The sequence below is a fragment of the Centruroides sculpturatus genome, unplaced genomic scaffold (genome assembly GCF_000671375.1).
Source record: "Centruroides sculpturatus isolate CEXI.00-Female unplaced genomic scaffold, Cexi_2.0 scaffold890, whole genome shotgun sequence".
In the NCBI taxonomy this organism is placed as follows: Eukaryota; Metazoa; Arthropoda; class Arachnida; order Scorpiones; family Buthidae; genus Centruroides; species Centruroides sculpturatus.
This window is the reverse complement of record NW_019385014.1, coordinates 167352-184301: the sequence shown is the minus strand read 5'-3', so window position 1 is coordinate 184301 and position 16950 is coordinate 167352. Positions and strand designations below refer to the sequence as shown.

General features: G+C 25.5%; 1 protein-coding gene and 1 long non-coding RNA gene across 3 annotated transcripts in view; one reads left to right on the top strand and one right to left on the bottom strand.

Moving 5' to 3' along the window:
* LOC111633430 overlaps window positions 1-15378 on the top strand; it is a 67178-nt gene extending 51800 nt beyond the window's left edge. For both annotated transcript variants that reach the window (XM_023377995.1, XM_023377996.1), the window contains 2 exons: window positions 3313-3461; window positions 14926-15378. In XM_023377995.1, the coding sequence (XP_023233763.1) occupies window positions 3313-3461; window positions 14926-14977 (201 nt within the window). In that variant the 3' untranslated portion in view covers window positions 14978-15378. The remainder of the gene's footprint in view (window positions 1-3312; window positions 3462-14925) is intronic.
* LOC111633433 lies at window positions 6457-9981 on the bottom strand. Its single transcript, XR_002758057.1, has 3 exons — window positions 9740-9981; window positions 9260-9472; window positions 6457-6581 (listed from the first exon to the last, which is right to left on the bottom strand). It is a non-coding gene; the product is annotated as an uncharacterized LOC111633433 (long non-coding RNA).
* Window positions 15379-16950: the final 1572 nt, after the last annotated feature.

Sequence of the window (16950 nt, the reverse complement as noted above, 5' to 3'; positions counted from 1 at the left end):
TTCCATCACGTCTCGACGACTCCGGGACGATGCGGTCGACTTCCGTTGATGGAAAGTTGTCGATCCGAGGTCGGGAGATGGAGACGAAGATGGGTGCGAGACACACACACACAACAACAGGTCCGTCACTTGGAACTTTCGGGAGAAGAAGCCGTTGCGTCCTCGAATTTCCGGGGTTTTATCTGTTTTCTCTCAGATTTCCCTTTCCGATTGGTCTCCCATCGTCACCTGATGACAATTCGAAACCTTTCGGGGCGCGGGAGAGGTCAAAATCGAAGTTTAATTCGATCTCCAACCAGAAATGGTCGACGGACTTACATTCTTCTATTGTTTACAAGTTAGCGTCGCGTTTTCATATCATAAAAATCTATTTCTAACTAATATATTATTTTCTCTAAAACAATTATTTTAACGCGAATTTTAGTGAGGGTTCGGACCTGTCCAGAGCCTCACATGTTATGCATTGGCTTTCCAATTTCAACATTATTTTCACCTACTGTCTCATTATTGCCTTCACTTTAAATGTGTTTCTCAATATTTTTTAACCCATCATCTTGTTGAAGCAGTTCCTCAGTTTTCTTAGGACTGAATTTTGGAGAACAGTTTTTTATTTGTCTTTTGCCTTCTAAATAGCAACTATTACAAGGCAATGCACTTACAGAATAAATCAAAGGAATTTTATTTTTTCCCTTTCACGGCATGTAATTACAAATAATTTTTAATAAAACAAAAATAATACCTTCTTTATATTTATTTAAAATTCAGTAGTCAAAATAATAATAAAAATTTTTTGCAATATTTTTATTTACTCAAATCTTAGCAGGAATTACATTATTTCAAAAAAGTGGTTGGAAAAACGTGGTTCACAAAATATATCTGTTTAGTGTACTGTGATAGAACAAAACTCTAAATGCATAAACTAATTTAAAAATAAAAAAAGCATAATGCAGCATAGTATAAATAATATGAATCATAAAATATATACATAATAATAATGAAATAAGTACATATAAAATTTGGCTACTTGTAATAAAGTTTAAATGTTTTTTTATTTGTCATATTGAATTTTGTGACAAAACTTCATGACTGGTGATCTATTATCTATCATTTGATATTCAATATCTTTTTTTTTTCATTGTTAGTGATGCATGGTAATTATCATCTTCAAGATTTACAAGAAAGTCAAAATATTACTGTAATAATTTCAATTTCTCAATATTTTCATGAATATTTTTATATTGTCTCAAATATTTTATTTCTGTCTTTACAATGTAAAATAATATTGTCCACATATTTAATCATTATCCATTTCCATTTAAATGTAATTATTATGTATTAATTAGACTTTGATTAAAATTGTTGCAAAAATTAAATTAATTGTTAATATTAAAAATTTCAAATTTTATGCAGATTTTATTTTACTTCTAAGTAGATTAATAAATATTTCTTAGAAGCAATATTTTGTTTTTTAATTTTATAAATTTTATGCAATATGTTTATATCATTTGAAGTCTCTGCTAGTATTAAATAATTTGTACTCTTGTAATATTTAAGTAGAATAAAAAGTCTAAATAATAATTATTTATTTATAAAAAATAATAAAAAAATAATTTATAATTAATTGTATTAACTCAGTTTAAATGTTTATGCAGTTATAAATATGTCTTATAACTTAATATTACAGTAAAACCTCAATTTAACAGATTAATTTGGGCAAGTGTGTGTTCATTAATTAAAGCTGAAAGTCCTTTATATAATAAAGTAGGTTTTCTGGATGCATGTGTTAAAAAAATTGACAAATTAGTTAGTTCATCTGTTTATACTTATGTAAATACATCTGTGTAAGTAAAATTAAGCATGTATGAGAAGTTCAATTTCACAGAAATGTTTTCTATATGTATTGTTGCTTATAATTTTATAATATATAAATCTTCATAATTTAGCTTTTTAAAAGTTTTTATCTACTTTTATAAGTTCTATATCTAGAATTAATTTTTGGTTGTTCATTGAATAACTTACATTATTTAGGAAACTAAAGAAATTAATTTTTCAATCTTTCAAAACAAAAAAATTTCAAGTAATCAGATGCCAATAATGATTTGTTTTCTATAGTTTTATTAATATTTTAAAAATAAAGTTAAAAATGTTTTTTTTCCCAAAATGAGTAACTCTGAATTAATTTAATTAAATATTAGCTAAAGTATTACTAGTTTAATTGCCTTAGGATGCCTGAACAAAATGAAATGTCATTAGGACAATAAATTAACTTTATATCACACTAAATTCGTCTTTAATGTAATTATATTGTTCTAAATCACTTTCATACTAAACTTTTCCATAGTAGAGATTAAAGTTTTTATTTTTATTATTATTAATTGTTTATTTTATTTTAAAAAATTTTCTATTTACTCAAAATAAGAAGAACATATTAAATAAATTAACTAAATATAAAAATATAATTAGCCTTTAGTTTAAATTATGTTTTTATGAAAAATTTTTAAGTTCTTATATGTGAAGCAGATAATAATTAATAATATTTGTAATTATTGGATAGTTATGTTTGAATTTTCTCATTTTTATTCCATTAAATATTATAATGTAATTTGATAGTCATTTTCCATAATAATATCTCAAGTTTTATATACATATGTTATTAATTTTTGAATAAATAAAAACAGCTTACAAATAACTTTTATTAAATTCAAATAAAATTGATAATTTGTATGATTAGAAAATTGCATCTGAAATTCTATATTTTTTAAGTTGCAATTTACATTATAAATAAATGATGATAAAGCAAATAAAATTCAGCTTACTGTACTTATCAGTATTTATTAAAGAAAAATAAATTCAGATAAAAAAATTTAAAGCCATACAGAAAACAATATATAATTTGTTTTATGAAATATTCAAATGTAATTTTTATTGATAATTTATTTATATGAATGCTATAAAAGTTTTGTTTTCATTTTTCATTACTTTAAAAATATTTTTATCATTTTGTGAATAATATGTAATTTAAATACTGTATTTAATTTGTAATGTAATATATTGAATGCATAAACTTTAAAAATAAAGGAAATTAATCAATTTAAATAATGGTAATATACATATTTGAATTTTAAATCAATTATGAATAATGAGAAAATTTTTATTATTATTTATAATACACTACAGATTGATTTTAAGAATATTTGCTGTTGTTTAATTCTGAAAAATATACTAATTTATTTTTTAGAGAATATTTATTAATAACAATATTATTATAAAATTTATGCATATATATTTTAATAATTAAAATTTTATTTACAGGAAAAGTTAGATAAGGATATTTGCCCATCTCTTAATTCACAAGAATTTGAAGATGGTGAAGATATTGATGATGATTGTGATGATACTGAACATAGTGAAAATGATGATGATGATGATGATAATTCTGAAGTCCTTGTTCGTAATGAAAGGTATAATATTTTTCAAGCATAATTTTGTTTCATATAACTTATAGTCAGCTATAAGATAATTTGACATTCATGTTGCTTAAATTTTTTTAATTGATCCTTCAGAAATATCAATGGCATCAGTTTAAGTTTAAACCTGTTTTTAATTCAAACTATAATTCACTTATTAATATTTATATTTTGTTTCATGACAACAGATGGCATCACAAGCATCCCTTCTTAGTAAGAACAAACAATATCAAAACTTTGAAAAATTTCAAGTTATGTATTGCTACAAAAATTTTAAATTTTACAGATTTTCGATATTAAAATATAATAAATACAAACAATATTATTTAAAAAATTTTCATAGTAATTAAAACTTCGTAACAGTCAAGAGTTCAGTTACTGTTTGTAATAAATGTTAGAGAACTTTGCTTTAACTCAGTGTTCTCAACTGGGATGATATTGTGCCCCCTGTGGGTGTTTTTCCATGTTCAGGGGGGTGATTAGTAACAATTTGTATTTTGGGGGGCGAAAAAACAATTTTCTGGACAATGTAGTAAAACATTATATTAAGAATAATTAGATATTTTATTTGTTATATGTACAATAATTAAACAAATAACATTATATAGTCACTAGTCTATTTGATGCAGTACGAATTTGGCATTAGCCTTGTCCCTCGGCATTGGAATTTTGTAGTGAAGGGGGTGATATTACGTAACGGTTTTATTGAAGGGGGCGATTCGTTAGAGGTTGAGAAACACTGCTTTAACTAGTACAGGTATATCTCGCCTAATGTCAGTAATTGATTCCAGGAGAGGCGATTTAAGTTAAAAAATGATGTAAGTCGAATTTACTTGTCACTAGGCTAAACCACAAATAACCACTCCCAGTTCTATATTTTATTCATAAATGCATTTTTTAATAATATATGATTAATAGGAATCTATTTTAAGCTTTTAAACAAATAAATTTTAGTTTTTAATATAGTACAGGAAAAAAGTAATCTAAATTTACAAATATATGTACAGTACGTACTGTACATACTTGTAAATATACGTTTACAATTTGGTGATGTTTACAGTATATTGCGGACTCTTTATTTGTGAATGTGGTTTGCTCTAAGATATTATAAAATAAGATGATTTTGTAAGGTTAAATAACAAATACAGTTATTAAAATTATTTTGTGATAGTAAAAAAAATAAACTAATTTATGTTAAATTTACCAATAATGATGACACTGACAACAACGCCAAACAGTAGATATTGGAACTATCATGGAAAATGCCAACATTGAGCTGTTAAAGACAGCTAAATAAGATGACAACACAGAGTCACACACGTGTTTTCATATAGTTTCTGGATACAAATATGTATCCAGAAACTATATAAAGCTTGGCGTGAGTTTTTAAATTTAACTTTTTATCTTCTATATATATAACCCATTCAACAGGTGTCCGTCCTTCCTTCCTTCCGTCCGTCCGTCCCGTAACCGTTTGAAAACCGACACTAGAGGCGCCCCTATCGTGTGTCATATTTCAAACATTCAAATTACCAATTTTAATTCTTATTTAAATTAACAATATGAATTATTATTATTCATTTGGCAATAAATTATTATTTGGTCAATATACCAATATAAATAATTCAGTATATTTGTAATATGAATTTATTATTTCAGGGGCTTATATCTCGCGAAGGGTCGCGAGTAGGGGTATGGTTCCTTTGCCTTTATTGTTCGCACAAAGGGCTACAGTTTGGGGGGTCGCCACCTCTTCACCTAATCTTACCATTGAGACTTTAACAGAGCTGTACAGCATATTGATAGGAACAAAAAAGTCAAAGGAACCGTGCTTCATGGAAATTTGTAAACAACGCCCACTAGGGGGCGTCCCGGGCTACTAGTGTTTTCATATTCCGTTCTCTACAATTTATGATGATTATATTAACATTTACTGTATATATTTGTTTTTTAATATGATTTTATGTGCTTTTAACACTTTTCTAGTGATATTACAATTTCAATATCTGTGGCGGACAGATCAAATAAAATGACTTAAACTTGATTCTTATTTTTTCATAAATTTTTTTGACAAATGACGTAACTCGAGGTATACCTGTAATTATTTTATTATTATTTGAACTAATGTATATGAAACAGATTTAATAATATTTCTCAGCAGTTTGCAATAATAAGATGTATAATTTTAAAGCCTGCTGACTGTTGTCCTGATTCATTTGCATCTTTTACTTTTAAACTTTCAATATTCTTATGTTGATATTTCATTACAATTAATTTTTTGTAGATACATTTATTATGGCAATTAACAATAACTTTATTTAATGGAGATATCCTTAAATTTACTTCTAGAAATAGAGGCATTTTCAGTACTTCTTTTAGTTATTATTTTACATTTTTAAAATAATCTTTATAATAAAAAAAAATTTTAAAGTTATTTATTTTTCTGGAATTTTAATATTAAATGCCTTTAAATTGTCATCAGTTTATATATATAAATGAAAAATTCAAGAAAAACTATAATCTTTTAGCTTTCAAAATATATAAATAAAAGTGATTAAAATATTAAAACAGTTATTTTTCTTTTACGTCATATAGACCTTATTAGCAATTACAACTTACAAGTATTAAAATTGAAAAGCTTCTTAAGAAATGCTTAGACTTTGTTTGATGTTACTGGAGTAAATTAATGGAGAAAAAATTTAATATTGAAGTATTAAGTTTGATTAAACATTCTAAATTCTTAAATTACAGGAATTACTCAAAGTAATCATTATAATGATAATTCTACACTTATACCTTTCATCAAAGTTTATGAAGTTTTTTGTTTCTATATTGTCTACTTGGACCTTGTTTATTAATAGGACTTGTTATACTGGTGTAGTTTCTGATTAGCAAAGAGGAAATTTTAGTCAAAAGTCAAAACAAAATAAAAATATCTTTATTTTACCTGAATTATTTATTATGAAGTATTTCTTCATTTTTAATCAATCTCTCATTTATGAGCATAACATTGTAACATATCTTGCAATATTTTCAGTGTTGATTCATTATTTAACATTATGATTCATAATCATTTTCTGGTGATTCCTCCTTCATACATTGATGCTAATATGGCTATATTTAGGAATATGAAAATGGCCTATTAGTTAACAATAAGTTTATTTAATAAAATATGTTCAGATTGTGTAATAAAGTATTTATTTATTTATTATAAAATTAAGATTGTTATATTTTTAACCAGTCAAATATAGATAATGGTTTGAAATATAGATCATTTTTTGATGTAAAACAATATGTAGCAGTTTGAAATTCAATAAAATAAAAAATATATATACAATATAAGTATTAACAATATCATTGCAATTTGAAAAGATAATTATGGATTCCTTAGATTTTCTACATAGTATAATATGGTTATTTCCTTTTCTTAAATAACTTATTTTCTATTTTAAACAGTTTGAAAAGATATTTAATATGGGATGATCAGATGTTTTATCATTCTTTATTAAAAAATAATTGTTTATAGTTATAATTTTGCAAAAAAAAAAGAAAATAAAATTACTTTCTAAAATAATACTATTACATATATATAAGCTATAATTTTTAACATAACTTATATATATGTAATAGTATTATTTTGGAAAGTAATTTTATTTTCTTTTTTTTAAATGAAAATCAAAGAAACCAAAATTAGATTGTGATTTATTATGTATAATATTATATTGATAATATAATTTTCACTTTTGTATTACTCCTTGAATAGCCATTCAGATATTTATCAGAAAAGTAAGTTGATTTAGTCAAAAATGAACCAAATTGTTACTAGAAGCAAAGTATAATGATACTATTGTATTAATATTTTAACAGTATTTGGAATTTATTTACAAAACAATAAAATGTTCATCATTTATTTCTAGAAACTCCTTTTACATAGTAAAACTTTATAAGAATTTTACTGTAATGAATAATAATAATCGTAATATTACATATAGTGATTTTTAAAAATAAATGCTTTATCATAATTTTAGAAATAATGGTAAATTAATGTATATGTTCACAGAAGTACAAATGTTTATTTGTTAATTATTCATTTATTATTAAAAAACTACAATAAATTAAAACAACCAAGTTATATTTAACTTAGGTAGTTACATAATATTTATTTAAACTAAATACAACCTCACCATAATAATATTTATTTATTATTACCTGCATGAATCATATAATACATGGATGCCCATAATAAATTTGGTACTTTTTTCAAATCATTCATATTTATACTTATGCAAATTAGTAATAATTTGTTCATTTCTTCTTTTTTTATTATATTTCTTAACAAAAATATATAAATATGTATCACGAATTGTATGAAATAAAAAATAGTATTTCAAGTAAAAATAACAAATTAATTTGTAATACTAAATATTTTTTGAGAATGTACAGTAGTATGAGAAATATATTTTATGGATAGATTTAACTATGATGTCAAATCATGTTTGCAAATTGCTGGATAAAAATAAAGGTAATGGGTCACTGTTGGGTATTAACAATGTGCACATTTTCTTGAAATAAATGCCAAAAAGTTGTGAAAAATAAAGTGATTTTTCATATTTTTACTAAAAATTATTAAATTGAAACCTGTTGTAAATAGTTGCAGATAACTCAAATTATGTATTGTTCTCATATAAAATTAAAATTTATTTGGTTTGAAACATAACTGAAGTTGTTACAATCCTTATTGTAAAAGTTTAATTGTAGTAATTGTAATTTTTAGATTTTACTTTCAAAGAACATTGACTTATAACTCCAGTTTTTCCTCCCAAAGTTGGAGCAAAAACATTTTTTAATTTTTTTTTCATATATAAATATAAAATAGTAAAAAATGTTTTAAGAACATTTATCTTCCTATATTTTTTTATTATGCATTTCATCATATAAGAAAACTGTTTAATAATATATTGCAATATCTAGTCTTTTATTATAGACTATTTAACTGTCTTAAAGATGCAAAAATGATCTAGTAGTTTAAAATTCAAAATATTTGTATTTTAATAAAATTGCAAAAGGTTACTGTTATGAATAGAATATTGTTACATCTGTGAAACACATACACATAGTAAAGTATGGTATATTAAAAATACAGAGCCAGGTTAAAAATCAAATTAACACCTGTAAGTATTTTAGCACTGATACCTATCAGAAAAGAAATGTTTATATTGATAGCTATATTCAACATTCATAAAAATAAGTATGTGAGTTTCTATAACAGAACACAGCCTATTCATCTGTATATAGAAAAACTGTGTATGAATTATTTTTGTACAAATTAAATATGGATGCTATTTTTAGTTTCTGTTTATCACTAAGTAAGATTCTATGCAGATTTTGATTTCATTACTTAATTGTAAATTTAAATTTTTTTATAAATTTTATTGGCAATAAATTTAATAATATTTCTTATATAAAAAAATTTCCTTCTTCACAATAACTGGAACTAATTACTAAACACAAAACAACAAAACCTTTAACATCCAGTAACAAAATTTTAATGTAAAAATTGATGAATGTTTTTGATCTTAAACAAGATTGCATCAGGTCACCAACAGTATTCCAAATTGGAATGCACAGAAAAAGTTATGTTCTGTGCATTCTAATTTGGAATATTATTGTTGACCTGATGCAGATCTTATTTAAGATTGAAAATGTTTGTCAATTTTTATATTAAAATTTCATTATTGGATGTTAAAGATTTTGTTGTTGTGCTTATTTCTTATATATTATCATGAACTTACCATAGTGTAAAATCTTTATAAAGTAGATAAGTTAAATTATGGCATTTGTAAATAGTTTATGTATATACAAAAGTCCTTTTCTAACTCCATTTTGTAAACATTTCGGCAATTGCACTTAGTATACAGTATCTACATATTCAAATAGCATTAGTCATTTCCATATCAAATTTCTATTGTTCTTGATTCAACATCAGAACTTTAAGTAGGAACTATCTAATTGCACAAAATAAAATATATAGATTAGAATAAATTTTTCTTAATTTAAAATTACTTACATTGCAAAATAAGACTATGTTTACATTTAACAGGAATAAATACAATGAAACATTCAATAATGAAAAATATAAGTTAATTGAGAATTTTGATAACCAAGAATATTGAAAAGTAATCAAAATAATTTTTGTATACAATGGTCATGCATATGTAATAAAATTTACTTATTAATTATTCAAATATTTTTAGTTTTTGAGTTAACCTCACCATTAGGTACTTCTGGAACTGCTACTGATACTGGTATTGGTCATGTTGTACAGCCAAATCTCCAGTAAACTGCTATATAAATAAATAATTTAAAAAATAACATTTATATAGTAAATACATGAGAAAATTATAATAAAATTTTTAGAATTTGATAGGATTTTATCCTAAGTTGTTGAATACTAGTCAATGGATGCATTAAAAATTTATATATGTTTTAAATATGCAATTTACTTCTTGAAAGTTTTTTTTATAATAATCTGAAAATTTTACACAACTTTTTTAAAAATAACTCTAGATACTCAGTTTAATCTTTATAATTTATCATTTTGGTTTTGTATTCCTTTCCAAGTCTTATCTTTGCATTACAAGATATATACTGTATACTTTGTTCTGCCCTTAGGAAAAATTTTCCATCTAGTTAAGGTACTTGATTTTTTTTTCTATAATGTACTTTAAGGCCATAATAGGTTNTATTACACAAAATTTAAGTAAAGCTTAACATGCCGATCTTGCCCCGATCTCCCCTAATCGCTAGACATTTTGGTTGTAAATAGTAATTTTATTCCTGTTGTTAGTTTTATACTTTTTGTTTCGCAAATCTTTTCTGTATAAATTAATTTAAATACTTTTTTTTTGTTTGTTTTATTAGAAAATAAGATGAAATTTTTTGTCATTCACTCGTACTTTTCGTACAGTAGACAAATTTAAAGCTAGTTATTTGATCTTACCTATATCTGTCGTATAAAAATAACTAGAATTATTAAATTTCTTAGTTATAAAGTATATAAAACAATTATTATTATTATTATTATTAATTGCTGTTGACATTTGTATTAAGCTTCTTTATAAATGTATTACAAACATTCCGTAATTAAAATAATACTATAGTATTCACAGGTAAAAAGAATGTAATTGTTAGAGTTTTTATTGGGGCTACTCAATATTATCATCAATAATCTTGGACTTATTATCACTTTGTTTTTCATGCCTTTTTTGTAATTTATATTCTACTTATATAGTGTATTGTATTTTTATAGTATCATTTTACAGATCATTTAACTATTAACGAATTTTTTAAAAATTTATCCAATTGTTTAAAAGTAAAATACAGCAAATAATACATAAGATCTATTTTAAATCGGAACTATGAAAGATTAAATAAAAACTGTTTTTTTTTTAATCCGTATTTTAACATATTAACTTATGACATTATCGTTTTTTAATATTTAATAGAATAAAATTTGAGTCGTAACTTATTTTTATACGACCATTATCTGAATCGAAAATAGAATATATGATCTAATTCAGAAAGTTTGTTATTAATCACTATCTTCGTGACCCAATTAGATAAATAATATATTATATTCATTCGGTTTGATAATTCATTTCTAAAACTCATTATCTTAATTGTAATATTTACAGAGATTCACATACATTGTAAAAATACGCAAAATGTTGTCATAATTGTACATTAAAAATATTTAATCGCCGATATCAAAATTCGTTTAGTTACTGACTGAATAACTTTTTACAAATGCTAATTTTCAAAATAATATAATAGATGAAAGTGATGAGTTAAAAACAATCAAAATTGAATTATAAAGTACGAAAATAGAAGTTCGAGTTTCAATTAAACAGCAATTTAAGAACAATTTTTTGCTTGTTCAGCAAAGCGAAACATTTAACAACCTACCCTCCTACTTCAGTGCAATAAAAAGTATTTCTGATAAGATTTTTAAAAAATAAATAAAATAATAGGCACAATACACAACCACAACATGCAAACTGGTGATTTTGATTTTTATAAAACTAAGATACATGCGAATTGATGGTGGAGACAGAGCTCACGCATTAATTGTAAATCGAAAATTTGGGTCAGCAACTCTCCATTTCTCTAGACAATAAATTCGGGACCTCCTTTTGTAACTTTTTTTTTTACTTAAACTGATGCGCGAATATATTATTTTTATAGGTTAAGAATAAATACTAAATTTGTTTGGTTTTCAAACACACTTTTAAATCCAGCTGATATATCTAAACTACGAATGATTAATATATATATATATATATAGGGTGTAACGGAACTCCGTGCCAATATTTTGGGGATAGATTCTAGAGTCAAAAATAAGCTTAAAGTCATTGTTTTAAATTCATAAACGTTTTTCAAATTCTTCATTTTCAAGATCTGCCCTGTCAAAAAAATCGTATCGGAAGCCAATTTTAAATTTCCCTCCAGAAGGGAAATTTAAAACTGTTTGTTTTCCGATTCTGTGTTGTTAATATCTATATAAATTCAAGCTTTATTTTAAATGTTAAAAATTGTTTTTTTGGGGCATTTCTTATAAATTATTCTGTTTATTTTGTAAAAAAAAAGGAAAAAACGAAATGTTATTCAAAGTAAATTTACGTTGAAAAACTACAATAATTCAAGTTTTCCAACTATTTCTTTTTTACTGTAAAGCGGATAAATACTGCAAAATCTTAAAGTGAATAAGGCTTTACTTATATTTATTAAAGTAATGTCTACTTGCGCAGCATTTATTTACTTCAATCCGTTGACAAAAGCTTAAAAAAAAAAAAAATACAAAATCACTTTAAAAAGTTGACGACTCTAGTGCTACTTTGATGAGGAATTTAAAAAGTATCTCGACTAGCCAGATCTCGAAAACGAAGCGGAATTTGAAAAATGTTCATAGAGGATTTTAAGCTTATTTTTGACCCTAGAATATATATCTAAAATATTGGCACAGAGTTTCGTTACACCCTCTATATTTTTTTCTCATTTGTACGACAAATATTGGCTTTTTTCGATAAGACTTTCATTTCTTTGTGTTATAAAACTTTGAATGCAATTTTAAAGTAGGGAATTATACTCAAGCTCATATCTGAATGTTAATGTATTCGAATTGAATATATTTATAATAAGTCTGTTACTTTGATCAGATTTTATTTTCTAATTATTGATACAGTATCAAAGAAGATGAAATAAGGAGTAGTAGCTTGCCCGATTTATTATTCAAGGCTAGTGTTTTTCAACCTGTGGGTCGCGACCCCAAGGGGGGGTCGCAAAGCCTTACACGGGGGGTCGCGGGTAAAAGAAAAAGACAAGTGTTTGTAGGTCATACACTACAATAAATAAAACTACAATTTCAGTGAGAAGGCTTTGCGTTTTTATTTTAAAGTACAATTGGTTTTTCGATCGATATTTAGATCTCAACAGAAAAAAAATTAAATACGTAGTTTTTAAAATCACTGATATAGTTTTAATATGGCCCTGGGGGTCGCCAGAATTTTTTTAACATGTAAAGGGGTCGCGTATTCAAGAAGGTTGAAAAACACTGATCTAGGCATTTAGAAAAGAACGCCTAACGATTTTTTATTTTATTACTATAAAATTAAAATATACAAAACTGTAAATAAATTTCTGTACAAAATTACAATTTTCTAGTTTTTCCTGTAATGATAATATAGATCCAAAATGTTGTCTTATTTTACTATATTAGAAAATATTTAATAAATGTATTCATTGGTTATGATATTTCTTAATTAGTTACTATATATTTCTTGTAGAAAAGTATAGCTGACTGATAAGAGTTTGTAAGTAGATCTTGATCGATTGTCGTGTTAGTGTTGTGGCACGTTGCGGGATGAGAAGTGACGCGCTTAATTTGTGATGCGGAACAATGCTAATCCAACCATCTATATCAATTTTCAGACAAGTCTAAGTACTACCACTGAGTGATGATTACTCATTTCATATGAATGAATGATTGTGCTTTCCACATACAGTTTATTTAATGAAATTGTAAAATATACTACTACAGTTTTATTAAATTAATTATTTATAACAATTAAGCTAGGATATAGTTATAAGTGACGTTATTTACATATAGGACAATTGTTATTATCTTGTACATTCAATGGATATGAAAAATAAATTGCTATACTGTACTTTATTTGCGACATACCATAAATCTGTAGTTTATGTACAGTACTTGTAATAGCAGAATTGAATCATAATCTATTTGTTTTTAATGTTAAACTTGATTATAGGAATAGAGAAGTTTATTTTATATTGTTTAAATTTAGATATTTTTAATGAATTTATATAAATATATGCTATAAAAATTACACAAAGTTTCCAGAAATTTAGATATTCAAAGAGAAATAAATGTATAGGGGAGATCGGGGCAACTTCGGCATGCGGGGCAAGTTTGTCAAGCGCTTTTTTTAAAAAACAAATTAAAAGGAGACTTTGGTTATAGGTTAGGCAGTTGAGTTTTATTGGTGGCTTGTTGAGTGTAGTGTTTTTATTGTTCTCCAACAAGCGTAGTTGAATTATCAAGCAAATTTTCATTTTCGTTCAATTCCATATAATATTTTTTTTCCATTTATATTGAATTGGCAGGTTTTGTTATAATTCCATGATAACGAAAGTTACTTTTCCTGTTAGAAGGATGTAACTTCAACTTATTCACGTGGCCAGATCGTGGCTTGGCATTCTGTTCTCAGGGTTGTACTTAATGTTTCGAAATCATGACTAGCGGGGTAAGATCGGCAACATAAAGCCACATTAGAAGCAAAGGATAAAAATCAAACAGATGATAAATGAAAACATGTTTGCATTTGTTATTCATGTATATATGTCTTTGAACTTGCATTTCGTTGTAATAATATTAAATGGGTGTTGGATTTGTATTTCTTTGTTTTAATAGTGAATTCCAACTTATACATTGTTAATAACATAATTTTATATACGTGCCTATCTTGCCCCATTACTGTTGCCCCTATACCAGGGGCAACTTTAATAAAAATAATTAAAATAATTACAACTTTACAAAAAGAGAGAAGTTGCCGATCTTGCCCCTATACCCGGGGCAACTTCGTCAATTTCTCTCTTCTTGTAAAGTTGTAATTATTTTAATTATTTTTATTTCCAAACTGATTTTAACCAGTTCTATAGTAAGGTAACATTCCAATAGACAATATGCAAAGCTTTTTTTTCAGTTTACAGCAGTATTTATTACACAAAATTTAAGTAAAGCTTAACATGTCGATCTTGCCCCGATCTCCCCTATCACTTATTTTAAATTATTTAAGGCCATTCAATCTTTTTATAATAATAATAATAATAATAATTGGAATAGTCAATAAACAACAAAATTTAATCCAAATCGTTGATATAGCAATATCAGGAGACCCAAGAATCAAAGACACAGAATTAGAAAAGAAAACTAAATGCCGAGATCTGGAAATTAAAATTCAAAAACTATGGAATAAACCAGTTAAAACAATACCAATAATAATAAGAGATTTGGGTGCAATCCCAAAAGATCTGAGACAACATCTAGCAGCCCTTGGCATTGATAAAATCAACATCAGCCAATTACAAAAGGCAACTTTGCTGAGAATTGCCTACATTTTACGTCGATATCTCAAATATCCTACGCTCTTGGAAAGAACTCGGTATGATGAGCAGATGCCAAATCCAGCTAAAGACCATGCAGCTGCGCATATCAAAAATAACAATTGGATATTAATATTCTTTCTAATATTTAGGGAAATAATAGTATCGGTAGTTGAAAAAATCGTACAAATAGCAAGCTTTTATCATAAATATAATATTTAAAATATTTTCCAATAATAAGCAAAATGTTAATAAAATGTATATATATAAATTCCAAAACTCGTCACAAATTAAATTAATTTGACATTCTAAAATGTATTTTATGTTGAATGCACAAATATTATATAGTCATGAGTGCATAAATAAATAAATAATACCAATATTTTATGAGATTGTATCGCAAATAATTTTTTATGTGTTTTTTTTTACAAATTAACACAATGGTTATAAAAATGGTTATCATTTATTGAATAAATTCAACGTAATAATAAGGATCCAAAAATTCTCCTTAGATAGTATGCACTTAGGTGACGTGAAGTAAATTTAATCGTTTGAATTTACGAAAATTAAACCGTTATTAAACAGTTTTTGTTTTAGAACTTATGTAAAACTCATTCGAAATGTTTTCGCAAACAAAACATTTCAAAAACCTTTCTCAATTCTCTATACAAAATAACACTACAGATATTTTCACATTAGGAATATAGACTAGTATGCGTAGTGTATTATTAATTACTATAGCCTAATAACACAATATGTAATTATTGCTATTAAGTGAAACGAAAGATTAATGAACATTATAAAGTGAAATTGTAAACTTAATTGATAATATTTAAGAACATTCATTAAGCACAAGTCTGATATACTTGGCAACGTTTTCTGCAATACTAAAAAAAAAAAAAGAAAAAAAGAAAACAGCAGTGACGGCATGATGAAAATATATTTGATTATCTTTTCACATTAGTAAAGATATCTGAAATATTCTAAAATCCGATAAAAACTGATATCCTTTATATGATAAGTTTTTTTTTTTTTTTTAATTTTTCAACATTTTTTCGCTGAACGAGCATTAACAGTGAGTGAGGCGTTGTCGAGTCATCGAATCGCAACCGAATCGAACTACATGCAATAGTAATTGTTAAAGTTGCTACAATGTTTCCCTCCAGTGAAGAAATACAAGTAAGCAAAATTACCTTGCAAGAAAACCTATTCAGAACCTAATACACGCTTTTCTTCTGTGTCCATTGATTCGATTTAAATCTGTGTCCGTTAATGCAATTTGTACTTTAAGATGCTCGATAAGCTAGTTTTACGTCCGGAACGAAATCTAGACAATTTAAAATGTAAACACACCTAAAAACTGCTACGTAAAATTTTTATAACTAAATGCCTAACTTTTTAATTCTGTATAAATTTTATTGTTAAAATAGGCCTACTAATAAAAAACATTATTAAGTCTACATTAATTAATATTTAGGGGAGATCGGGGCAACTTCGGCATGCGGGGCAAGTTTGTCAAGCGCTTTTTTTTAAAAACAAATTAAAAGGAGACTTTGGTTATAGGTTAGGCAGTTGAGTTTTATTGGTGGCTTGTTGAGTGTAGTGTTTTTATTGTTCTCCAACAAGCGTAGTTGAATTATCAAGCAAATTTTCATTTTCGTTCAATTCCATATAATATTTTTTTTCCATTTATATTGAATTGGCAGGTTTTGTTATAATTCCATGATAACGAAAGTTACTTTTCCTGTTAGAAGGATGTAACTTCAACTTATTCACGTGGCCAGATCGTGGCTTGGCATTCTGT